General features: G+C 37.7%; 1 protein-coding gene and 1 long non-coding RNA gene across 2 annotated transcripts in view; both read left to right on the top strand.

Moving 5' to 3' along the window:
* Nucleotides 1-3,406: 3,406 nt before the first annotated feature.
* On the top strand, nucleotides 3,407-5,935 carry LOC311086998. Its single transcript, XR_014607163.1, has 3 exons — nucleotides 3,407-3,671; nucleotides 4,271-4,343; nucleotides 5,151-5,935. It is a non-coding gene; the product is annotated as an uncharacterized lncRNA (long non-coding RNA).
* A 12,207-nt stretch (nucleotides 5,936-18,142) lies between these two features.
* The window catches only part of ephb1 (EPH receptor B1), a 240,319-nt gene continuing 230,744 nt past the window's right edge, over nucleotides 18,143-27,717 (top strand). Inside the window, exon 1 of the mRNA XM_084119768.1 lies at nucleotides 18,143-18,349. Within this exon, the coding sequence (XP_083975894.1) occupies nucleotides 18,280-18,349 (70 nt within the window). The 5' untranslated portion in view covers nucleotides 18,143-18,279. The remainder of the gene's footprint in view (nucleotides 18,350-27,717) is intronic.

Genomic DNA, 27,717 nt, shown 5'->3' with positions numbered 1-27,717 from the left:
AGCTTCACAGTGATAAGGAAAATAAGACAACAAAGTTTGTTTCTAGAAGAAAATTGCGTCATCGTCTACCTTAAGTAAGGCAGATCTATAATATTGTTGAATATTAAATGTCTCCAACTAAGCAAGCCAAAAGCCAAGGCAACAGTGGCAAGGAACCAAAACTCCATCAGGTGACAGAATAGAGAAAATTAAAATAATACATACATAAAATTTACAACATCAACAAAACTAAACATGAATTCCTCATAATTATCTCACTGTTTTGTTTGGTAAAGTAGGCTAAATAATATTTAGTAATATTATCATCATTTCCCTATTTTCGTTTGATGTGTTATGCATTCTAATTGTATCAACGTCTTTTCATAGAATGCCAAGGAAATAAAGGATAAAAAAAACAAAAAAAACAAGGAACTCTTCTTTTTTTTTTTTTTTTTTTTGGTCCTTCCGCCCCTGCCCCTGAGGACTGTTGACCACATATCTCCTCACAGACACTCCAGCCCGTAACTCTACCTCAGCCTGTTGAGCAGTCAGCTCTGCTTGATCTGATTTTTATTTCTTTTTTTGCAGCTTGTTGTCATTAAATGAGCTAGAGCTCTGTGGTAGATTCATGTCTATACAACTCTTATTTTAAATGAGCAAGAAGAGTGGTTGTCATGGTTGTCATGATACTGGCGGTCAGTAGTGTCACTAGCTAATTAAAGACAGCATCCAAATGGGTAACCTTCTCCAAAAAAAGTTATTTGACACACATTCGGGGTGAACGAAACACCAATTAACCCCGAAAATGGTTAATGACCTTAATTATAAATATTTTATGTGTTTAATTTTAGAAAATTCATTATTCATTGTGGCTCTGATAAATGGCTCTGCTTTTCCTCCAAGTTAATTGTATGATGTTGGGGAGATTTGCATTGCATTAGCCAACACAGAGAGATAGACCCATATTTTCACTTGTTTACTAAGTAAATATATTAAGTTATTTGTTTTTATTCACTTATTGTATTTATTTCTTTATATTTAAATAAGTATTTTAGGTATAAAAAAACAGTCTGGAAAGTGTACATGTTTTTGTATTTCACCATTTTGATCACTGTTTTTTTAGTTAATTGAAATGGTCATGTATTTGACAAATACATTTTAAAGTGATTTTTTTTTAAATTACAAAAATAAAATTAACGCATGTATAATATTAATAAAAACAGAATTTAAAATAGTTTTAGATTAAGAATATCACTATCATTATGGGGACAAAATGTCATTTTTATTTTTATGGGGACATATTTTGGTAAAAATGCGGTTTGTATGCCAACATCCAGGAAACTGTTGTTTGTGTGTTTCTCAGAGTCAGAAGTGTGTGTTCACTTTCTTTAATAATGAAATAAACCTCCCAGCAGGACCCGGAGATTGAGCTGCGCGCGCTGTCACATTAGCTGTAAGAGATCTCGCTGATCACCCACTCGGCGCTGGAGGATGTTATGCTTATGAATGAAGGTCAGAGGTTCACTGCCTCCTGCCACCTGCACACCTTCTGTTAGACTGTCAGCTCAGAGTCTCAAACGGTGACAGAATGAAGTTAACGCTCATTAATCCAACAAATCCAATAAACAAAAGATCACCATGACTGCTGCTGCGAGAGTAAGATGGCAAACAGGGGCTAAGTTTTAATTATGAAAGCTTCAAGGCTTGTGTATCGCATGCAGATACACATTCAGTGTTGGGGAACGTTACTTTAAGTAACACGTTACATTATTGGCTTTACTCATAGAACTATTACTGTTTCTGGTAGTCTCGCGTAGCAAGCAGAAGGACCGAACTCCATCAGCAGCTGTCGTTGACCAATGTCTACTGAGAGGTCGTCTGACTGACATGAAAAGCAACCAATGACAGGTTGAAGTTGTGTGTCTGACTCGTGCTTCCTTTTGGTCTCCTGAAGCCAGGCTAACATAGTAATCACAGAACTATATGATAGAAATACGTAATTCCTTGCACGACTCTTTACATCAGGTGTCAATGTCATTCATTTAGGTTATTCAAATTAGCACCATAAAGAGAACGTCTTGGTTACATGTAACTCTCGTTCCCAGAAGGAGGGAACAGAGACGTTATGTCCCAATTGGGATCCCAATTCATCGGTACGTTCCGACGTGACGTCGAAAGTGACCGACTGAAAGGGAACTTCCGATAGGGTAGACCGACTCTGTTTGCATTCACGTGATTTGTCGAGATGAAAGATAATTCACGTAGTGCCCCCTGGGTAGTGCGATGTCATTACTAATCACCCAGACACTGACGCTTTGACTCTTGAGTGAGTGCTGGCAACGGATGAGAAGTGGCAGTATGCAAGTAAAAATGAAGGTACCACTGGCTTTTGCTCTGCGTTACTGTGCGGATGAATATGGTTCTTTATCATAACTAAAAGAGAGAAAGAGACTATCCTACTGCTCATAAAACATTCGCTAATATGCTTAAGAGATATAACCAGTTTAGATGGAAAGGATCTCAAGCTGACTGAAGACCCCATTGTAGCTTTACCCACTAATATACATGGTATTTCCAGAACAGTGCTACAACAACCATTATGAAATTATTCTTTACAATGAACTCTGTTAGAGAGCCACTTATGGCAATTTATCTGTTCAATAAAATACCTTACTCTCCTGTTGAGTAAAAAAAAAAAAGTCTCTGTGTTACAGTATTTCAAATGCCTCAGTTCGAAAAGCCAAGCCATTGTTGATTCTTGTCTTGTTACGAGCTCTGTCGCGTTGACAGCAGATTCTCCTCTGTTCGGCTGAGTACCTATGGATGGAAATACAGGTGATTCCCTGGAGGTTGGAGATTTAGCATGCTTTATGTCAACCTTTTTCACTCGTTGTGACATCTAACCTATGCCACTCCCACTATACACGTGTCAAGTAGCCGGAACAATTTTTCTCTATTTTCAGATGTGGCGAGACACACATGGTGTGAGTGACGTAGTATTCGCAATTTCCTGCGAAAACCATCTTGACAGGTTTAAAATATAAACTCTTACAATATGCTTACCATATTGAATCAGGGTAAAACAAAAACACGTTGCGGAAGAAGGATTGATGATGTATTGACAACAAAAACATAGTTACACTCTAAAAAACGTTGGGTTATTCTGTGTACCCAATAGCTGGGTTAAAAATATTGGGTCGTTATGTTGGGTTATTCGGATCATTTATTGGGTTGTTTCTATAACAACGCAGCCCGTTGGGTTAAAATTCAAATTCCAACGGTTGATCCCCGCAGCTGACAGAAGATACACGGGTGAGTTAATATTACACTATGCATATGTATACATGTTTGTTTGTTTTTTCGTTATAAAGTGACTTTAAACTCTTACATAGTATTATTGCCGCATTTTTTTTTTAAATGTTCAGCCAATTATTTCCATGTTTATATCTCCCATTTGACTGCTTTTTGTCCGCTATCTGCGACTAACGACACCAATATAGCAATATAGCCAGCCAATTTCTTAATACTTGGTTGTGATACTCTTCCTAACTTTCTATGTTCTTTCCGATTTTTTGTGGGAAAGTTATTCATATTTTCATATATTAACCGACGCGCTCGGCTTCAAGACCCAGAGGAAGCCTGGTCCATCCATCCATCCAGTGTGTCGCAGTCACTTAGGCTACAGGAAGAAGGTATGCTGAGTTATATTTGGCCTATATTGTAGCGCAAATGTTTGCTTGTTTTATCCCAACTACAGTGTGCATTTAAAATACTACAAAGTGTTAAACTAGGGTGACAATACGTCCTCTTTTTCTCGGACATGTCCTCTTTTTGGACCTAAAAAAAAATGCGTCCGGCCGGGATGCCATTCATTGCGTTTTTGCATTGCTTTAGATCGCGCCTTCTCGCACCATTGTTCGGTCGGTCATAGTAGGCTACGTAACGCAAAACATTGGTCAAACTGCACCACGGCATGTCAACAGTGGCACATGGCTCCTGCTGAACTGCGTTAAAAAAAGAGCCCAAATGTAAATTCATAAACGATTTACCGAGAAATGTCCCATGTTCCCGATTAAAAGCCCAAAATATGGACACCAATTAAACATTTTATCTATACAACTCTATAAAGATTAAAAGTTATAAAATATAACTATGACTCAATAAGATAGTAAGTTATTACAATAGCCAGTTACGGTACATAACACTTTTCAGATATTTTCTATTGTCACTGACAATAGGCTTTATTTTTGTTAATTCACTTTAAATATTAACTAAACTTTTTTTTACACAGGATGCTATGGATTCATATGTAAGGGAAACGCCTCAGAAGTGGAACCTTGAAACATTAATCAACAGATTTGCAGGTGAGAGATAATGTAGCAAGCATATAGCAGCATCACTAATATAGTAAAACCTTTTTTGACTTCATGAAAATTAGAACCTAGGCCTACAATGAAGGATAATAAATTATTCCAATGGCACCTCTCCTTAAAGGAGTAGTCCACCAAAATGTTTTAAATTGGTCATAATTTTCTCACCATGTCCCTACTAACCTGTATGATTTTCGTTCTTATTTGGTACACAATTCCCAATTTTTTTTTTTTTTTTTTTTTTACATCAATAAATCCAGAATAAATCAGAACATATTCACACAGAAAGAAAGCCTTGAGTCACAAATGCATTTTGGGACAAACATGCTTGCTCATACATGCACACAAACACAAACACACACACACACACACACACTCACACACAGGTGTGACTGCAAAAGTGCATTTGTATAGAATAGAAAAGTGCATTTGTACACCCACACAAACACAAATGCAGTGCACACACATGCATACACAACTTCATTTCTGCTAATTGGTGTTTTTAAATTTATTTATTTTTTAATTTAAAATTAATTATTTTTTCTGCATTTGGTTCATTAAAATAAATATAATTTGACAATCAAAACTCTACATCTTTTCTTTTAGTGGCATTTAAGTTATATTTTTGCAAATTTGTGGTGTTATTGCAAAACCAGACCATTTTAAAACACCTCAAATAATAATTGTTACTTTATAGCATTTGTTGATTTATAGCCTGTAGGTACATCATTTATGACAACACATTTTGGGTAATATTTGATCCATGTGTGCATATTTACCATTTAAAAATTCTTTTTAAAGGTTGGAACAAACATCATTCAATATTTGGAGGCAATTCCCTCATGTCCTGCAGCTTGGGGATAAATTCAACTGCTCACAAGCCTTCGTCATTGTGGAAGGAGCGGCACTATAGAGCAAGACAGCCTTTTACAAGCTGTGGATACATGCTTTAAATTATTTTATGTTTTAGACATTGAGTATCCAAAGCCTGCAGCAGCTGTTTGGCAGTTTCTACAACACACAATATATTCTGTGCCATGAAGGAGTTCCATCAACTCACTGTCGCCTACTTAGGCAGTTTATAATTGGATAAGCTGGACAAGCTTTGTTTTGTTTTGTTTGTTTATTTTTGTTTTTGTATTCCATGTTTCTTACAACTTAAAACATAATTGTAAATAAATAAATTTTAGCATTAATATTCTGTGCCTGGAGGTGTTTATAATTGCATTACTTTTTTAATTTTTATTTATTGAAACAATGTCTTACCTTTAGGAAATGCATTAAAACAATTGCAACAATAACTTTTGAATGCAATGTCTAATTGAATGTAAATAAAGCATTGTTAATATACTTAAGTTGTGAGTTATTTATTTACATGGCAATAATAGTTAATTATAATAATACTAGGTTGATTAAAGCATTTTGACCAAATAACCCAAAAGATTAGTTTTTTGTAACCCAATTTATTGGGTAAAACTAATTACCTAATATATTGGGTTAAAATAACCCAACAATAGGTCGGTGCTATATCAACCCACCATTGGGTTAGCTGTTGGGTTGTTTTTAACCCAACTTTTTTAAGTGAGTAGTGTACCTCTTGAGATCAAAAAGCCTCATTAGTATTCTTGGGCCCTTATACCATACTTGTTTTCCCTACTTTTTTTTTTTTTTTTTTACCTCTAGCTTTTGCCAATTATGAAGATATTTGTATCCTGAGGTGACTCTGATCCATTCATACTTGAAAGAAACACATTAGTATATGTATCTTAGCACAGCCTCATGATCTTTGGAGACTATGGTGTGTGTGCGTGTGTGTGTGCGTGTTTGAAGAGAGCAGCACCCATCTGTCTGTGTGTTGAGTAGATTAATAACTCATCTACGTTTAGCCCCAGTCTTGTGGGCTCTCTGTTTTGCCTCTGTGAGTTTGTTTTTACATTATTAACTGCAGTTATTAAGCACTGGCTTAATCATGTTTTTGAGGTGGATCAGCCCAGACAGTGTCTAGAAGTTTCCTTTGTTTTGCAAAACTGCTTCAGTCACTTAATTCACAATGTAAACTTACGAATTACATTGAAATTGCTAAGAATCCACTCAGACCAACTCTCAGCAGTGGTCGGAGTAGTGTTTGTGTGAAGCAGTGACCTGAGAAACCACAGTCCTGCTCATGTTGACCTACTTTAAAAACCACTAGCCAACCCACACTTCACCTGCAGGTTCAATTAACAGTGCGACCTTACATGGATAGTTCACCCAAAAATTAAAATTCTGTCATTTTAACCACGTGTCTTTCCAAACCTGTTCAATTTTATTTCCTCTTTTAAAACAAAAGGAAAGTTCCCACTTCTACAATCCATATAGTGGAACTAAACAGTGGCCAGAGGCTGTCAAACTCCAAAAAGGACAAAAATGTGCTATAAAAAAAGAGACTAAAGAATACATTTTTACTTTAAAACACCATCCTAAAGGTAGCCTATAGTTTAACCAAAAACGAAAATTCTAAACATGAATTTTGTCTAAATCATAAAGCTCCCAATTTTTTTTTTTTTATCTCATTTCTTTTTTTATTTATTTTATGTATAATATTACTTATTTGTTTATTTTTTATTTTATATTTGTTTATTGCTTATTTATAATATTTGTCTTATCTTTTGTGTTATTTATTTTATTTATCTTTTCATTAGTCCAGACTAGGGCCCTGTCATACACCCGGCCCAATGTAGCGTGTGTTTTTTGCTAGTTTCAGCCCGACGCAGTTTTCATTTTCACGTCCTTTAACCTCGCACACGAGCAGATCCGTTTCCTCTCTGGAGAAGCGTTCGGTCTTTCCACTATCAAATTCCGCCATGTAAATAGCGAATCCGCCATGGTGCGAGTGCAACTGGCTTTTAAAGGGAATGGGAGATGAGACTCTGATTGGTTTATTGCACGTTACGCCCAAAACACACTTATTACTCATTAAGAGAATAGGGACAACCCTTTTAGACCATGCGCCGGTGCGCTGACCATTTTTCCCGTCGTTAAACTAGCAAAAGTCGATTCAGACACGACCTAAGTGCACTTGCGCCGTGTGCTTTAGACCATGCGCTTAGACCGTTAAAATAGGGCCCTAAATGTGGTTCATTTAAACTTGAATAAATTATAAAACATAGGGGCGACTTTCTTTTCTCTTTGTTATTGTTACTCTCACTCTCACACAACACATGTATCAATAAGGCCCAAACAAAACCAGTATTGATTTTAGCAGCATTCATTTACCCTCCCCCTTGAGTAGGCTATTTGTTTCTTCTTTGTCCACCGCACTGTGAGCTGTGCCGTTTTTTGTCTGTATTCTTTTTTGTGTGAAAATTACCCGTATGGATATGTGTATCAGAAGGAGCTAGTTCAAAATCTAGTGTGTTTCTCTCCCTTGTTTGAAAGCAAACAGGGATTGATTGGTCCAGGCTGCAGTTCCTCTCTAGAGATGACCCAGGGGTCAAAGGTTGGATTTAGTGTGTCGGAAGTAGGCATGAAAATCCACACTGTCGTAAATCCACACACACTCACAGAAAGGAGGAGGCAGAGAGACACCATTAAAAATGATGAATGGGCTCAGAGAGCTGATGACAGTAGCAGCGGCCCAAAGTGCTATGTTTTGTGTAAAACTCTGGCCCAGTTCTGTACCTGACACACACACACACACGCACACACACACACACACACGCACACACACACGCACGCACGCACACACACACACACACACACACACACACACACACACACACACACACACACGCACACACACACACACACACACACACACACACACACACACACACACACACACACACACTCACTCACAAAGCTTTTTCTTAAACTTTTTTGGTCAATACTACTAGCCCAGTGTTGCCAGAGCATTCAGAACAAGTCTCTTAGATAATATGAAATCAAAGGCATGAAATCAAAATTGACCTTATTTATTTTCTTAAAGTCACCATGAAATCAAAATGGACAAATCTTTTTTTTTAAATGGAATTTTGCAGTGTTTATTATAAATGATTTATCTGTGCACATTATTTATTTATTTTGATTTGTGTCCTTGTAATCTCTAATTAAAAAACATGAATGCTCCCCCACACAAAACCCCCTCCTCTCTGATGACGCTTGCACCGGCGCGAGGGCGGGACAATAATCCCTTTCCTTCAGCAACCTGTCAATCATTCGAGAATGCTGGAATTAGCAAAAATCAACAATTCAACTATACAATTTCCAATTGTAAGAAACCAAGTCCCGCCCTACATTTTTGTATGTTTGTCAAATAAGTCATTTAACTCAATACGTCATAATAGAGAGGAAAAGTTTCTATTTCATGCCAAATTTAAAGCATTATGTTTGTGAACAGTTTCTTATAACATTTTTTATGCATTTTTTTACTTTTGTAATATTTGATCAAAATGCATCCATTCCAGTAGCCTGGGTTTCCCCATGCTGCCTTGCACACAGCGTGATTTTATTCATGCTGCTAGGCAGCCTGGATACCATGGACCAGATTTTCCCCTCAAAAAGGGAACCAATCACAGAACGGGGAGGGAGCAGCAAGACGATGACGACGTCTATGCCAGGGGTTTTCAAAGTGGGGGCCGCCAGGGAGCGCCAGGGGGGCCGCAGCAAGTAAAAAAAAAAAAACGTTAAAAAAATAAATATTTGCTCATATGAGTATTGTTATGAAAAAACATTATAATAATTTGTTGCATAGCCTATCTGATATCTGATTGATCGGCTAGTGACAAGAATTGGCCGATTTTCACGTGGTTTTCAGTCTGACATATGCTGATTCAAATGCACCCGGGCGCCGCGTGAAGCGGAGGGTTTCGACGCCGAGTCTATTTTTGTAGCGCTGCTCACGCTCAGTTAAAGTGAAAGCACACTTTTGATGGACAAAATAAATATGATTTCACTCAAAAAATGCACATAATTTGCATGTATAGTGTGTTTTAACAAGGAGTAGGCTATGTCAGAAAAGAAAATGAAGACAAAAATATTTATAGAGAATGTATCCATTTAAACTTGTTTTTATTAACCAGTTTGGGTAAAAGTGGTGTTTTATTATATATATAGAAAATAAATAAAATGAAATCAGAAAAATAAAAATGAAATCAGAATCGGCTTAAATCTGTATCGGCAGGTCAAACTCAATGAAAAATCGGAATTTGCCTTGAAAATTGTAATCGGTGCATCTCATCTTTCTGATTGGCTGGTATCAAACACCATCACATAATCTGATGTTCACCTAGATGTTTTATTTATTTATTTCTACATGTGCCGTGCCGTAGTATTGTCAATGGGTTCAATACGGCGGGGCCTTGGCCAGAACCTAGTGGTATTTGGGGGGCCTTGGCATGGAAAAGTTTGGGAACCCCTGGTCTATGCGACACACCGAAGCAGTTTGTTTATATCTATGGATCCAACATGGCATCAGATGCGAAGTTACCTTTCGATGCAGCCTTAGATAGTGTTCTAAGTAGTTTAGAACGCAAGTTTATTTCGTCTTCTTCCTCGTTGAATTTCTGTCGCTCTACATACGTCTTCTGGTATAATTGAAACGATTGGCTATGAGCTACGTACAGGCGCATTTGATAGACATTCATAGTGCCCAATAAACGGCTCTGGGCATTCGTAAACCACGCCTCAAATACGAGAAAATGAACATGTGGTTCCCAGACCATGTCTCAATGAGAAGAGGTCTGACGTTAGCCAGGCTACCATTCCAGTATACAGTGCTCACTTTTCACAATCCAATAAAAAAATAAAAATAAAAAAAAAGTCCAGCCCTACTTCTTTTTTTTTTCTTCTTTTCTTCTTGTTCAATAGCTGTTTCACTTGTGAATATGAATACTTTTTTTTTTTGGCCACATAATGGGAACATCATGTTAGCAAAAATGTTATTCTAATGACAATTAATGCAATAAGAATTAAAATAATAGAAATAACACTGACTTTTTCATCAAATCTTCTCTCTCAGTAAAACAATAAAATTCATTATTATTCACGGGTTAATCAATGTTTCAATTTCAATTTTGTTTCAATTTTGCAATTTGAGACAACATTGTTATTGCAATGTTGTTTAAACATTGTTTCAGATCTTGTCCAAAAAAAAAAAACCAAAAACTTTTTACAGCCATTTGGCAATAAACTTTCAACATTTAAACCACTGACATTGTTTCAACTTTGATCGTCGGTCATGTGTCAGCTGATTGTGCTCATCTTACTAAATGTAATTTGGAATAGGTGAGAAACATGTTCACACAGATCAGTGTTTAAAGTACTGTACTAAAATGTACTTATAAGTAACTAATAAAATGAGTCAAGCATAGTATGAGGTTTAAGATGTCCAAGGAATGTAATATCCCACTCCCAGCTGTTCCCAGTTTTGTCATCACAGAGGTCCCTGTCACCACACGTTTATTAATTGGCTTTGATACTTTGATCCACCATTATGCAGCCAAAAAGCATATATCTTCATTGCCAGTTATTGAAAAAAATGTTGTATTGAGATGTTTGAGCAGGTGGTTTCATGTAATGCATTTCAACTAATTTATCTGAGTAATTGTGTATTGGCTCTTGCATGTTCTTTTATGTTAGTTTTAATTAATGATTTGATACTTTACCATTTTAGTTGCAATTTTAATAAGTTCTATATCCTGTTCCTGTTTACATGCCACGTCGAGAACATGAATCGTCTATTTGAATCTTCATGCCCTTGAAGTTTCCAAAGGGAGAAATCTCAAGGTGATTAGAGCCTGTGTTTGAGTGTGTACTGCCTTTCCATAAAAAATAAAAAAAAATAAAAAAAACATTACTTGGTATAATACTTGTGATTACCAAGCTGTCTGGCATCACCCCTTGCAACCTTGCATTTTTAGCTTCAATTAGAGGCAGAAGAACTGCACAGCTTTAATATTCAAGGTCAACTGTAGGTTTTGGAAACAACTTTAATTATAAACCTCATTTGTTTCTTTGAAATGCTCTTTGACTAAATTGCTGCATTTAAGGTGAAGCTCATTAGTAGGTCATTTCGAAAACATGTTCAGAATTGAATACTATCATACTGCTCTTTAGTTCATTTAGAATACCTGGATGACCTATATTGAACATTTACAGCAATATATATACTCTGTGGAATTCTTTATCCCACAATACAATGCTCTGAACTTGACCTTCCATTTCCAGTGTGTTTTATTCTTGCTATTCTTAGATATGGCAGAAATAATAAGAGTAGTGTACATATTCTGAATTCAGCCTCTCTTTCTTGACTCATGCAGTATTTGATTGAACTTCTCAATGTTTAGACATTTTCACATTTAAGTTCTGTCAGGACCACTATCATCAAATACGATTGTCAGTTAGCATGCCATACACTGTAAAAAAAAAAATCTGTTAAATTTACGGTAAAAAAAACGGCAGCTGTGGTTGCCAGAAATTTACCGTAAAAAATACGGTAGCAACATTTTAGATTTTACAGACTTTACTTAAATTTACTGTAATAAACCGTATTTAATTATCTGATATAATGTTAATTTACTGACCTATTTAAGTTTTGTACCATAGTAATACACTGACAACGACCAATCACAGTGATGATGAAAATCACATGATGAATTAAAGCTCATCACAAGCAGCACTTACAAAACAAAGTTAATATTAATATATACTGTATAAAGAAGCATATAGTGTCATTCACACAAACACTAAACACCATCATGGTAACACACATGAAATTTAAAAAATGCAATAAACATTAAACAACATTAAATGTAACATAAAACCCTAATGTCATAACTGAACTGTAAAAACTAAGAAAACTGTGAAGAAACAAATACATCAAATGTGAAGTAGTGTCACGCAGGGAATTGTGGGAATGTCAATTTACGGTTTTTCACTGTAAATTATACAATGACTTGTTCTTTTTCACTTCCAAAAACTGTCAATTTAACGGTATTTTACAACAAAATTACATTAAATGTACCGTTAGATCTATCACAGTTGTTTACCGTATATAGTAAGGAAATTTTCTGCAAAAATCTCTGACCGTTAAAAACACAATCATTTTTTACAGTTGGCGGTATGGTTCCGTTCTGGGCAAGAACTCCCTGCGCATCCGTGCAGCCTATGGATAAGAGCAGCAATAACCCCCCTTAGGGTAAACAGAACGGAACCAACATGAATGTTTGCAAATATATTTAATTCTACAACATAATCGAGAATTTATTCTGATTCAAGAAGAACCAGAATGCCAAATCCTGACTGACGAGAGGAGGAGCTGGGGAGGGAGGAGGGTAATTAGCTCCTGAGAAACGCGATAGCTGCTGATAATACTGAAGGAGCTTATATATATATATATACAGTGATAGACGTCGTATTCCTATAGGTAGATGTGGATCAGCTGAGAGTTAGCTGATGCAAGCTTGACTAACGTGACCCTTGACTAACGTGACCTTTAACTCAATAACAATATTTTTTCACCCAAGATGATAACTTAAGCATGCAACTTCATGAGGTGATTGAGGTCACATTTTGACCCTGGTAGGTCACATGATAATGACATTCGCCATGAATGTAGTACGTCTGGATTTCATTCATACACACTCCTACTAATAGAGAACATACTTTTTTTAACGGTCACAAAGTTATTACTTATTCAAAATAAGTACCTATTCAAGAGATTATATCCCATACCCAGCCATTAAATAATTTAATCAAACCATGCTTTTTTTTTAAATATAAAACGCAGAAAAATTTAACATTTTTTAAATCAGATAAATGAACATTTTGTCAGAACCTCTAGTAAATTGCATGTTGGGAGTTGCATGGGAGAATCGTGATCTCTGTTTGAAAAAAAAAAAGAAAAAAAAAAGTGCTTCTTAATTTATCCAGAATCGTGCAGCTATAGAATGATTTATAAAACGATATATTTATCGTTATCATTATAGTTATCGTTCTTGGTGTGTTTTGGCCTTAAATGCTTTCAACAGACTGCATGTTCCCAACACAGGCCGAGTTGATCCCACTCTTGTGTATATTTGAGACACACAGCTGTGTTTTCAGACTTGAAATGTGTTTCTGGGCCAGTGCTGGTGTTTCAGCTCATGCAGGCTGTAGATGTAATTTGCCAGGCATAATCAATAGTCTGTCAGTATACAGCGGCCTCTCGCCATGTACCACTGTTATTTCAGTGGGGAAATGACATGCTGCATGTTTCTAATGCAATACTGTTGTGTGACAGTCATGTCAGCATATCCTGGTCTGGCTGTGGGCCTCAATGAGATTATTGAACCACGATTGAATTTCTTCTCCAGTATTGGAGAAGGAACCAAGGAGAGATACTAGCCAGTGTGTGTGGGGGGAGAGAGAGAGAGAGACAGATGACCATAGTGGATGCTCTTTGAGTGTTATCAGGTGCAGGACACCCAATGCCAAATCAGTCTGATGGGATGCAGATGAGGAGATGAACTGGAAAAGAGCGAGGCAGGTGGGACGGCCTCTTTATTGATAACTGTAGAACTGGATACAACAGGCTTGGTCTGCAAGCCCCCGTCTGATGACTGTCCCTTAGGGAGGTCTCTTTGTCTACACCATCTGTTTCAGCACACCTTAGAGAGATGGATATTCAGCCCAGAAGAAAGAAAGCACACCGCTGCATAGATTCACTCTATAAGTCCACTCTATAAATACACTCTAAAAACCTGTTCACATCAAGAACGATAGTGAAAAAAAACTATACCAAAATGTATTTAAAATACATTTATTTCATACTAAGTATACTACAAATCCATCAAGATATTTACTGACATATCGCTTGAGACTTACTGATATAAATATTATAATTAAACTTTATTTGGAGTACTTCTTTATTGCACAATGCACATTTCTTAATATTAAGCCTAAAATGTGTTTTTAATAACACTTTTAGTAAGGATATATGATCTCTGTATAATATCAGTGTTTAAGTGCAAAGTTAAAGTATTCTTACAATAGTTCCATTTTAGCACAATAAAATATAGCCTACTATGGACCTCAGCAAAATTAGTTTTTATTTTCAATTTAGCAGACTTTAAGTGAATCAATTTAATATACCAAAAGTAGGATATTTATATCAAGGACATCAATATGTAAAGGTATTTGTAGTGTACTTGCCAGAAAATAAATGTATTTCAAATACATTTTGGTTTATTTATTTTTCACTAGGGTATATTAATGTCTATAATGTCCAATTCTTTTCTCATCCAATTTTGCCCCCTCAGAGAAAACGACACTCATATGCAATATGTAATGATTAGTCTCCTGTCACATGACCTCGCTGTGTGCAGCCTCTTACCTGATTTTGTGTAAAATGTATGAGCTTTTGGCAATCTCATCAAGTAAGTAAAAACATGTTAAAATCATAATTCTAGTTCATTTGTTCAAAATAGTATGAGCTGTGTGTTACAAAAATTGAATCCAATGGAACGGAGTGAGGGAGAGTAGACACTGTGACGTGTGCTGTTTGCATAAATATGATTATAAAATGTCCCTGACTTTGCAGGGCAATTAGAGTCCAATTTGAATGCAAATGTCTTCCTCCTGCCCTTATGAAGATAATGACGGCTTCAGCATGCACACGCAGTTCTCAGAACAACTCTGCTGGCACTGGGAAAGGCACATGCACAGCCGTTTGGCTGCGTACATCACACAAACCTCAAGGTGCACACATTTGTGTGTGTGTGTGGTGCTCACCTGACAGGTCGGTTTTGTTCTTGTCTCGCTTTCTTGTAAAGTCAGTGCTTGAGAACAGCGGTTCCCCAGCAGTGGCCCACTGCGCACAGCCAGCTCGAACTCATTTACATCCTCTGCTTATTAAGCTCAATGTGCTAATGAATAGAGTTCCAATTAACAGCAAAACATTTCGCATAGTTAATTAAGGGGACATGGTTCATATAGAAAGCATACACTTGCTTTCAGAAGGAATTTGACCCAGGTAAAGCTGGTGACTGGTTAGGAGTGTATTAGCTTGGCTGGTGTTTTGGTTTTGCTTTGATTTTTCTGTTTTCCTTTTAGGCTAGCTCTAGAGGAGAAGTAACCAAACTACAGTATGTTGATGATTTATGTTGATGAATACTTAATATTTGTGCTATCTATCTATCTATCTATCTATCTATCTATCTATCTATCTATCTATCTATCTATCTATCTATCTATCTATCTATCTATCTATCTATCTATCTATCTACCTACCTACCTACCTTATCCTCTACATGAGCATCTGTTAGAATCTTTCTAGCCATTTTTCACTAAATAACCTTTTGACTGATCTGGCCTTAATATTAAAACCAAACAGAAGATGAAAAAAGAAGAAGAATTGACCCTTCGCTAAGCCCCGCCCTCCTTAGTTACTGTTGCTACGCCTGTCAAGCTTTTGCGCCTGGCACGTCTATTACCGTATGTATGCACTGGTTTCAGACATTCCTAAGGAGATAATTAGTCATTTTTGGCGGACAGGTGAAAATATGAGAGAGCCTATAACGTTAACGTTAACGAAGTCTATAACGTTAGGTCCCAGCGCAAGCAGCAGCCGCCTCATATGCTGACGATTCAAATGGGAAACACACAAATTGAGGAACAGCTGTGCATGCACAGCAGGGTAAGTGAAATGTGAAAATATTCTAATATTTATAAATCAAACAGCTTATCCATATGTATCGTGGAATAAACACAAGACATTAGCCTGACCACTTTGCAATGATAACATTCTCCCGCTTATATTTGTAGTGCGCCAGGCTAACGTTACTGCTCACACGTCGGACTAACTTACTGTTATGAACTGATTAAGTTTGCATACCAACCTTTTCCTTGGAGATCTCCGGCAAGCCCCCTGATGTTCCCTCCTTTTACTAACTTTTACTTTTACTAGAACTAACACCGGGAGAGTCGCGATCAGATTGGGGTAACGTTACTAGTTTAGCCGTCGATTAACAAAATGCTGAAATATATTTTTAAGTACCGTTAAATTATGTCAGTGAGCCTCCGTCTTGCCTTTAATCACACTGCTTGATCCACGAGCTGGACAATAACTTTATTCTAGAGCTGCTATAAAGCCAAAACACTTTACTTTTAATTTCCTATTATCAATGTAAAGCTGCTTTGGAACAATCTACATTGTTAAAAGCGCTATATAAATGAAGATGACGCCCGACATTTCTCCCTTTGGGTTTTAGGTTTCGGAAAGGGAACAAAATCCACCACCCCGTCCAAAATTTTAGGATACCGGGTATCAGATATGCACAATCCATACGCACAACGCGGCATGTTTCCCTCTCGCTCGAAAGCTTGCCAGACCTCCCGCGCCTAGTTACGGTTGCTAAGCCACGATTGGCCTGTGGTGGTTTTCGGGCGTGGCTTAGCGAAGGGTCAATTGTGACATTTTCTGTTGGATCTACATCATTTTGAAAATATGCACATTTTGTTTCATAATATGCAAATGTAATACTATTATTCATATTTTATATGTTTGAAGCTTAGATAGGTGAAGTCACAATCTTGTTTTTATTTGCTTCAAAGTTTCTTTTAATCCCATTAAAGTGAAAGGAAAGGCGAGAATGTGTTCACCTGTAGAACCTCCCCTTAAATGTATCAACCGCATGGTCTCTCTGACTCACTTTCTATGTCTCTTCCAATCGTCTGCCTTTACTTAAACCCCACTTTCACTTTGCAGATTACTTCAGTCGTAATTTGCTGTCTACCTTTGGGCTGGAGTCTTGCAGGATGATGAAAGATGTTGTGTTTTATATCAGACCTACTACTTCTATTGCTTTCAAATCATTTACAACTACTGCTTGCCCAGATGATTAGAAAGACAAGGAACTATTTGATTTATTTCTCCTGACAGACCTGTTGCAAGAACAACCCAGACCGTGTCATTTTTATAAAGTTTCATGTCAAATGCTTATTCTAAAACCATCAGTCATAAGAGAAGAGGCGCAAACCAGAGCCAAATCTGTCTTTAGACAAATACCTTTCACCTGTTTAGACCTGAATTATGTTCCAGGGACACAAGCTTTATTCTTGCTCTAAATGTAGACATGAATTATGATCAGTAAAAAGAATAGGCTCATGATCATTTTTAATTTTGTTATAATGTCCATTACAACAGTAGCATCATCCAGTTAGTTCTGTGTGGATTTGTAAAACTTTCTAGAAAACTAGATTTATTTGTACAGTAAGTTATGTTTTAAATGTAACTGTATTATTATTATACATAACATATAAAATGTTTTTATATTATTGCTTTTATATATTGCCTTAAATAAATACGTTTTTATGTTAGTCACCTCATCTGCACTCGGTTTCATGCAAACGATTTTTAAGTCAAAAAGCAACATTGTGTTGGATGACAGCTATTTAAAGACTGATTTAGAGAAGCGTCTAATTTAATATTTTGCGATTTAGGTGGCACCAAAGGACAACAAAATAAAAAAAGCACTTGAGAGAAGTGATTACACCTTTGAATCTGAACTGTGAAGTTCCACTTGTGGCCACCTGAGTTCGCTATTTCCCTTCCAACCGAAGACGTATCTCACCTTATAGAGAATCACTGAAAAGTTTTTGTTTTGAATAACAATGCGTGCTGAAAGGAGAGAATGTCTGTGATTGGTTGGTGGGTTTCGGTTTGCAGTCTCTGATTGGTCCATCCGTTTTAAAGGGGTTTTTTTTTGGGGGGGGTCCGTTGTCTCCCAAGCTCTCGTCTCGGCGCTCAGCGTCCGTGGCAGCATCCACTCACTCACTCTTTTACTACTGCCTGCGATGTGACTCCACGCCGCTCGCTCGCTGGAATATCACCCTTCGTGACAAGTGACGGATTTTACGCGCACGCCACGCCGTCCGGTTTTCCCAAATCAAGTGGACACCGCGGCAGCGGCCAATGCCTTTTACCATGACTGTGGGATTAATAACGACTTTGTGTGCTGTAACGGCCGTTTTCGCGATGGAAGGTAAATATGTGGATGTTTGTCTCTTTTTGACGCGCTCCGTGGAGTGTGTCGCGCTCCAGGTTTGACAGGTAAATGTCTCGTAGCAGGAAATTGCGCTGGACTTTATTCGTGAGGACTAAGTTGAGTATGGAAACATATTTTTATGGCTTCCAACGCAGTTGAGAAGGAGTTTCTGTGGCGGTTCCACAGAAGCGGGATGGTCGTGGTGCTGAATGTTGAGGAATGAATGAAACTGGTTGGATTACTTAAACCCTGCTGGATTTTAACATGGTAACTGTGGTAAAGAACATAATAGCTGTTTTATAGCAGGTCAATGTATGAGCAACCAGAAAACATTTTTCCTTAACCTGCTCTGGACCAGCTAAAAAACAGTTAATGACCATCTTGGACTTGCTAATGTCCAGTTATGACCAAGGGAAGCTGTTATGACTAGCCGGTTTGTTGCTGGTTCAAAATGGTCTACCGGTCACATACTAGTGTGTGGGTAAACGTAAATGATATTTGGTAACCTTAAGACGTGTGCTGAAGATGCAATGTGCAGTATGATCTGTAAGGCTTAGACATGTCATTTTTATGTTATTTGTCTTGGCTATTTAAATGTTTTCTTAGAGGTAAAAAAAGTATTTTTGGAAAGGTACCATTTGGTTTGGTGTGATTTTTGGGCTGTAAAAATTAATCAACTGACTTTTTATAATGCACTTTAATCTTAGATACATTTAAAAAGCAAGCGAAAAGAATATAACCACACATTCAGGATAGTTCACCCAGATCATTCTGTCATTTACTCTATTTATATCGTCAAAATTCTGTATGACTTGCTTTCTTCTATGGGGCACAAAAGGAGATGTTAAGAAGAATGTTAGAGACTGACAGTCTCAGTCTTTCTTCCACACAATGAAAGTGGATGTTGACTGTCATTCTGCCTCACGTCTCCTTTTGTGTTCCACTGACTGAAGAAAGAAAGCTAGACAGGTTTGGAATGGCATGAGGGTAAATAAATAACGACATAGATCATTTTCTTTTTCAGGTGAACTATTTAATTGACAAACCCATATTGGATGAGTATACATATCTTGCTATATGTATTTAGACATATGTGTCCTGTTCAGGGACATTTAAATTTTGTGAACCACAGATGAAGACCAGTATTGTGTTGTATTCAGGTCACGTCAATGATTTATTCTGAAAATCAAGCAGAAACACCGTAAAAATGAGAAAGGGAGAAAAAAAAAATCTCCCTCCTTGTCTGGCATTTGACAGATGGTGGTTGACTGGTTGTTGCAGCCATGCCAGAAATCAGACGTTCAGTTCGGCATGCTGTGTGTGTGTGTGTGTGTGTGTGTGTGTGTCGTGAGATTGGTCTCCAGATCAGTAATGAACACACAGCCAACATGAAGGGATTCTCTATTTGTTTCCATCTCCACTGCCTATCCAATTCCATCCATCACACAACCTGTTTGCCTGTCCTTCTGTCTGAAAACACTCATGCAGGTATTGCTCAAGTCTGTGTGTAGTTCACAATTCAGACACGGTTTTATTTTCAACTCTCTGCTGCTCGGTAACTCACTTTGCCTAATCGTGCATGCTTTTTTTTTTGCATCACAAGCCAATCAGCACTAAATGATGTCTGCGCAAGCTCTAATGTGTCTGATTTACTTTTCAGACATTCAGAACAGACAAAAGTGTTGTTGCAATTCACTTTGAGAGCCCCCCCCCCACGTTCAGGTTGAAATGTGTTTGAAGGCGACAGATGGAGGGAACGGGGTTAGTGATCCCTTGTTATAGTGGCTAATTGAAAGGCAATTGGCCTTTGTGGTTTAAAGTGTGTTTGCTGTGGTAGATTTGTGTGTATTATACTCTCCTTGAGCCTATATCAGTCAGATCAGATTATGGCTACTAATTGCCAAACCAGCCCGATGACCACAAACAATGTGTCAAAGCCATGTGCGCGTCGGATGAGAGAGCGGAGAGAGCGAATGAAAGAGATGGGGGAGGGAGACAAAAAGCAAATTGTGTGTGTGTGTGTGTGTGTGTGTGTGTGGGTGGGAGTGGAAGATGAGGGTCTGGGGGACCATCTGGGTTTGTGGAAAGTGGAGTGACTCCGTTTTGACACGTTTCCAATGCGTCAGTGAGCGCAGTTCACCAGCAGGGCCTAATAACGCCATAAACCTGATGAATTATGAATGCAGACATGCCTTTGCAATTTTAAACACTACTAATGTGTGAATCAGGTAATGTTAGAAGGCGATGGCCATAATTATATTGTTTTTAAAATTATTATTTATTAATATTCTGTTAACCAAGTACATTAATACACAGTCTTTCTTCTGGTCTGGTCTTCATTTAAAGTCGAAAAGTCTTGCTTTAGGTCTTATTGTTCATGATTCATCTGTGCACATTATTTGCTTCTTAATCTTTTATCAGAATGTGAAAAATGAAACAATTTCATTTGAAATCACAAAGTACTCGTTTTTACCCGTCACCTCCAAAAACATATGGCTCAGTGTTGTGATGTGTGGATCATCAACGACGTTTTACATTTTCAGTTGAGTTGATTAGAGATTGATGCAGGTTATAAAAATCAGCTTTATTTTGAAGAATGCCATGATCATCTTTACTCTAGTGTGCTTTCTTATCTGTTCGCCGTTCATGTGCGTTTAGGAGGATTTAAGTGCTCAGTCAGGGTTTTAAGTGCAGGTTCGATTGGGCTGTCATTTTGACATTTTTCTCTCAGTGGCAACATCAAATAGCCTAGGTTATAGAAAGCACTCTAGACTCCTAACACACACAAACATTCTCAGACATCCAAACCATCGCTCAAGCCCTCACCATTTAAAAAGGTCTGAGAGTGTGGTCATGTCAGTAAGTGCATCGCTGAAGTCCTTGTTCCCACGTCACTGGCCCAAATAAACAAGCCTGATCTGAAGTCACACGTTCTGTCCTCCGTAACCGCTGCAGTGAGAGAGAGTTTTTATCTAATGACTTCACCTCAGACTGAGCCAACGCTTGACCGTTGTTCTGTCAGAGACAAAGGAACCCAGTGAAGTTTATCCACAAACATTGCAGGGAGATGGTACTACCATTGGCACATAGTCCGTAAATGATTATATTTATTTAAATGATATATGTGTAAATAAATTTATATAGTTTCCCACCAGTTTCACAGATAAGGTTTAGCCTATCCCAGACTAAAATGTATGTTTGAGCTGTTTTAACTGAATGCAACTTGCACTGGCATCTTTTAAAATATGTCAGTGTCGTTGTTTTGTCTCAAGATGCTCACCAGTAATGTTTTTTTTTTTCTAAGGCACGTTTATAAAAGCTACTTACCGGTAAATGTCCACTAAGACCCACTCCTGGCTTAATCTAAGCTTTGTTTGTGAAACCAGGCCTTAGTATAATATTTTTTATTATATTATAATTTTTTATTATAGTGTAAAAGTTATATATATATTATTACAATATATTATTATATATTAAAATTATATTATTATTTTTATTACAGTATATTTTATATATCTAAACTATTATTATCGAAATTATTTGACTGATAGTTTGATTAATTGCATTTAAAATTTAGGCTAAATCCACTGACAACCCTAGTTACAATGCATGCAGACATTTATGTGTGTGTTTTTTGTCTGTGTGAAGATTTATTCATGCTTTCTCTCCAATCAATCTCTATCATGGAGTCGACTAAATGCACACAACGTGCCCATAATTTATTTAAGGGTGGACAGATCTGTGTGTTGGAAATTACTGCAGCTGATGTGAATAATGAGCTACAGATGCTGACCACACTTTTCCTATTTCCCTTTCTCTTTTTTCTACTTGTCCATGGCATGCAAATTCATCTTATCCCTCTCTTGCTGTGCCATGCTGGCTGAGATTTAGGATGACCATGTTCTTTTTCTTCCATCTATCCATCTCTTATTTTACAATGGTGACCAGCTGACTGTAATAATATCTTAGTTATTACTCTGCTACTTTCTAAAGTAACACATTCATTTGTGTGAAATATTGATTAATATTGATTTGCTTCAAAATTATAGACACAATTCAGTTTAGTAGTCATTATGCAAATACATGTGATGTGATCTTCTTTCAGAATGCTGCCATTGACCAATCAGAATCAAGTATTTTAGACAGCCATATGGTTAAAGCAAAAGCAGCAATACTGCGCGCACACACAGACGCTAAGGAGGAGAGAAGTTGTTCTTGTACGGTTGATTATGAACCTCTTCATCATTAAAAGACTGAGTCATCTTTGTGCACAGAGGGGTTAAAGGACGTTTACATGTTTCCTCTATCTTCCGTATCGCTGTCAGCAGCGCCTGAGACTCAGAGAGCAGCGAGCGAAAAGCACTAATGCACCTGCAAATGAGATCGCTCTAAATGAATGCTTGCTCAGAAAGGTGATGGAAAGAGATACGAGTCCCCCCCCCCCCCCCCTTTTGTCGAAATCTTTCTCAAAAAGACTGAAGGAACCGATTTAAATCTCTATTAAATATTAATGTGAGGGCCAATGGGCCGCCATGGTTTTATGGATGTGCTGACCTGATGATTTTTAAATGAAATAGGACAGCTGTTTGCTTTTCGTTACGCGTGTGTGTGTGTGTGTTTTGACTGTCATTTGACTTTCTAGGTTGGATTATGCTGGTCAGTGCTGTTCTAGGTAGTTTTGTGCTGTTTTGGTGTTGATCTAGGTAGTTACATGTTGGATAGTGATGGTCCTGTGTAGGTTAATTAAGTTTTGCGTAAGATTTTAGCTGAAAATTCATGTAGATTCAGGCTGGTTTATACTGTTTATTGCTAGTTAAGCTGAGCATTAATGATGGTGCAGGTTGGATTATGCTGGTTAGTGCTGATCCAGGCTGGTTGATGCTGGCTTGATGTGAAGTATATGAATAATTTTGTTCCCAGGTTGGTTTTTGCAAGCTAGTGATGGTTTGGTGTAGGGGTGTCGCAAAATACTGGTATCGATGATAACTGATAGATGTTAGATAATGATATTGATTTTGTTAATACCAACACATACAATAATATCTTAAATAATCAAGTTCCAGTAGCCATCTGGTTGAGACTCCAGCATAGTAGGTGGTGGTATTGCACCTTGACGTAGTCATAAAATGCAACTTTTGAGTGAGATTTATTTATTTATTTTTTGGAATGAAAATACACAAATAAAGTTAGCCTAAATATGAATAGCATTCATTATTTTATTTTTTTTAACTTTAGATATTGTGATAATATCATTATTGTTGTGAGTTCTTTAGGCCATGATATCGTGGTGACAGCTCTATTATAGTGCCAGTTTAGCTTGTGTTTCAGCATTACTATGAAGCTAGTTAATCAAAGAAGTTTTATTGGTTAAGATGTGACACCAGCATCCAAAACACAGCATATTCTGGTGACCAGCTAACAGGGTAGTTTGGGTTGTCATAAATCAGATTGAAGTATCCAGGTGTTTCGATCTATGTATTTGTGCTCACACACTCTTCCTGCTGCAGTTTTGGACCCTGATAAATTGCTTCAGGGCATCTGGGTGATGCAGCTCACCGAGACCATCTTCGGTCCTTCGAGAGATCTCTCTGGACTCTCCAGACACGGCAACCAGATGGTGGATGGGGGGTGTGTTTGTGTGTTGGTGTGTGGCATCACAGTGGGACAGGCAGACCTCAAAGCCCTGCTGGTTTCATGTCTTTTATGGGTTTCTGATTTTCCTGTCTCACTTCACGCTCTGTGGCTTTTTCAGCATCACTAGATTAGCAAATGAGGTCTGAAATGGCCTCGTTAAAACAAACGGGCAAATGTTTGTACACATTTAGAACTGTGGTGAATGGCGAACGTCCCCAAAAATCACATTCGGGCCAGCTGATTAAAGGTAACTGCAAACATGTCTAAGAAGAATTAAGTTGGTTATGAGAAAATATTCTACTTGGTTTGATAATGTTATCTAATGCAATAATTGGCGTGTTTGTGTTCTTAGGAGATAATTATCTTGTGTCAATTATCAGGTTATCCATTTAGAAGTTGGGCTAAAGAGCTATAATAAACAGCTGGAAAGCAGTGCAACTCTATCGCACTGAACCATGAGTTTAGACTTTAAAATAGCCATAAAAATCAGTCCCCTCTGAAAGTGCTGCGCTGTCTATTTGGATTTATGGCTCTGCGTCACACAATACCACCCCCACCCTCCAAAAAACATTTTATCGGATGATTTAAAAGTCACCTGGTTGGGGGCAGAGCGAATATATGTAAGTGCAATCAGCAGAAAGAGCTAGAACACCATTTTTTTCTCTTTGTCTTCCTCTTTCTCAGTGTGAGACTGGTCAAATGGCGCATTGGGAAAGTGGCCCCGTCAGCAGATATGGGATCCTCCCCAGTGTGTCCGGAGGAGAGATTGTGGCAGGGTGAATTGATTATTGTGGTATGTTTCCAAAGGTTGTTAAGGCCAAGCTTCAGGCTTACTTAAAGGGATAGTTCACCCAAAAAATGATTGATGCGCTTTTGCCGTAGGTCGACTTGCGTACGGCCGTCTGCCGGAAGCTAGTTATTTTAGTCGATAAAGTTTTAAATATGGATATTTTTCTTACACAAACTCATCGCTTCGCTTCAGAAGGCCTTTATTAACCCCTGCAGAGCCGCTTCGAGAAATTTTATCACGGATTGATGCACTTTGATGGACTTTTATGGAAAAAATATACCCACTGACTTTAGGACATATATAGTCAGGACATTTTTTAATATAACTCAGATTGTATTTGTCTGAAAGAAGAATGTCATATATACCTAGGATGGCTTCAGGTTGAGTAAAGCATGGGCTAATTTAAATTTGTGGCTGATCTATCCCTTTAACACCCGACAACCCACCAAATGCCTGTGGATTTTAGTGGTGGCGTGTAATGCAGTCACTCCTAGCCACGTTTTATTTAACATACATTTTTCAGCTGTAGTCTTGTAAAAAGGCATCTGAAATGATAAACTAAGTACAATGTAGAGTAGTCAAAAATATAAATTTTTCGATATCAGTACTGAAATATCTGAAACTCCTCCGCAGGTTACACAATACCAGCCGCGCATTCTCGCTCGTTAATCTCTCCTGCCAGCAAGTTGATACACAAACCAGCGTCCCTTTCCTCACTCTTTTCATTTGCTCTGGATGAATATTGTTGGTGTTACAGGGCGTGAATTTCGGTGAGGGATTGCGCGTATTGAGCATAATTTTACTCTGGGCGGACATAAAGACAAGTATATTGGCTATATAAAACAGTGTAATGGGTCCGTGCGTCAGGTCTTAAAGTGACAGCAGCCTAATATACTGGTTGCCAAATTATGAGACAATATTAAAAATATCTATATGGCAATTTTTCCCTATGGTAACGATGTCAAATTTGTGGCCAGTGAAAATGCTGAGTGGCTAGTAACTTGATGCAGTCACTGTGGCTGGTGAGCAAAAAAGTTAATCTCAAGTCCTGCCTTACTGACTGTGTGTTTTTGTGTATAATACTAGCTGGAGATTTTACAGTGGCGGCTCTACTTTGTCTGGGAGATGATGCCATATGGTATAAAACGTTACTGATTTGTTTATGATTTTCAACCTATTCTAAATGATGCTTCAAGACTATCACAGATCAGCTGGTGTTTGCTTCGGATAACACTTTCTCTATATAAATCATTGTTGACTTCGTAAGTTGCTTTGGACAGAAGCATCTGCAAAATGAGTAAATGCACTGTAGATAGCTTGGTGGCATATTTACTCTAGCATAACGACAAAGAATGGTTGTAGAATGTGAGAAGCCATCATTATGTGCCCTGCATCAAGGTTTGGGACACCATGAGGGAGAGTAAATGACGACTGAATTAAAATTTTCAAGTAAACTTTTACTTTATTACTTTAAACTCCCAAACTTCCCCCAGCACCTCACAAAAGCCTGTTGTCGTTGTGGGGTCTGTTTTGACTGGGACTGTTTTTTCTCATTGTCTTCTTTCTTTCCCTGCACTGTCATTTTTTTGAAAGGAAAGAGGCGTTTTAATTAAAACTTGAGGCGGCACAGGCAGCAACAGAGAGTTCTGCTTCCTGCCCAGAGCGCAGCCAATAATTGGTTCTGTTAACTCTCCCTCTCCCGCTGTATACTCGGTTAAATCGATGCAGTTGTTCAGTTTGTTGGTCTTTTTTTCCCCCATCGTCTTTTCATTTGCTACCCCCCACTTTCCGCCTCTCCAAACAGAGGTGAAACCCGAGTCCATGTCTGTGTTTGGGTTGCAGACGGAGAGGCTGTAAAGATCTGGATCTATGAAAGACGGGCTTGAGTTTAAGGAGCCTGAGAAACAAAGCAGCTCATTTATTACTCTCTTAATGAAAGCTGCTTCCAGTGCTCTGCCATAATGGTTTAATTTCACCTCTCGAGCCCCTGGATTAGTCCATGAGGCACAGGAACACTGGGGCAGAGAGAAATGAAGGGGCTGCTGGGTTGATTTTAGAGTTCTCAGTCACTCTCCCAGAGACTTTTTCAGCCATTGAGCTGTTAACATATTCTTTTTATGGTTGTTATTCAAGCAAAAACAAGCTTTTGTTCCAGAACAGTAACTTGGTGCCGAATTTTGAGTTTGTTGACATTCTTCACGGTCATCACGGTCTCAAGTCAGTTTATTTCTATACACATATTTAGCACTCACACAGTTCAAGTCCAGCTTGCAACATCATTTTCTGTCCTCTTTTTATACTATTCTATGAAAAAGCAAAAAATAAGAGAAGAAAATCAAGTGGCATTTCATGATAGCATGATGCTAGTGTCAGGGCTTTGGTGTCTGGTTGCTAGGGTGTTGTGTTTGGTTGCCAGGGTTTTGGTATGTGTTTACCAATAGAGTGCATTAGCACCCGCCCCTTTTTCAGGGGCGCTGGTTTCCAGAAGTATTTTTTCCCCATAGGGATTTAAAAAAAAGTCTTTGTTAAATAAGCCATAAGCTTTTTGTTGATAAGCCATGAACCAAGCCAATCAGCTACAAGGTGAATCATAACATTACAAACTTTGATTTGAAGCAAAAAGTACTTGAAAATCAGACGAAAATACAAAGGTACAAGACTGTGTACTTAACGGCTTTAGTAAGGGAACAAACTACCACAAAGCATTGTGAACAGCATAATCTAATCTAAAAATGGAGAATCATAAAACTATTCATTTAGCCTACAAATGTTGATTATATAAAAACAATTGCCTATATTTTAAGTTTATTGCAAAATATGCACATATATATATATATATATATATATATATATATATATATATATATATATATATATATATATATATATATATAATATATATGGCTGCAAGGAAAAGACGCGAGGATGGAGGGATTGAATG

This window comes from Abramis brama (assembly GCF_963993115.1).
Source record: "Abramis brama genome assembly, chromosome: 7".
Lineage (NCBI taxonomy): Eukaryota > Metazoa > Chordata > Actinopteri > Cypriniformes > Leuciscidae > Abramis > Abramis brama.
This window is presented reverse-complemented; position numbering and strand designations above follow the sequence as displayed.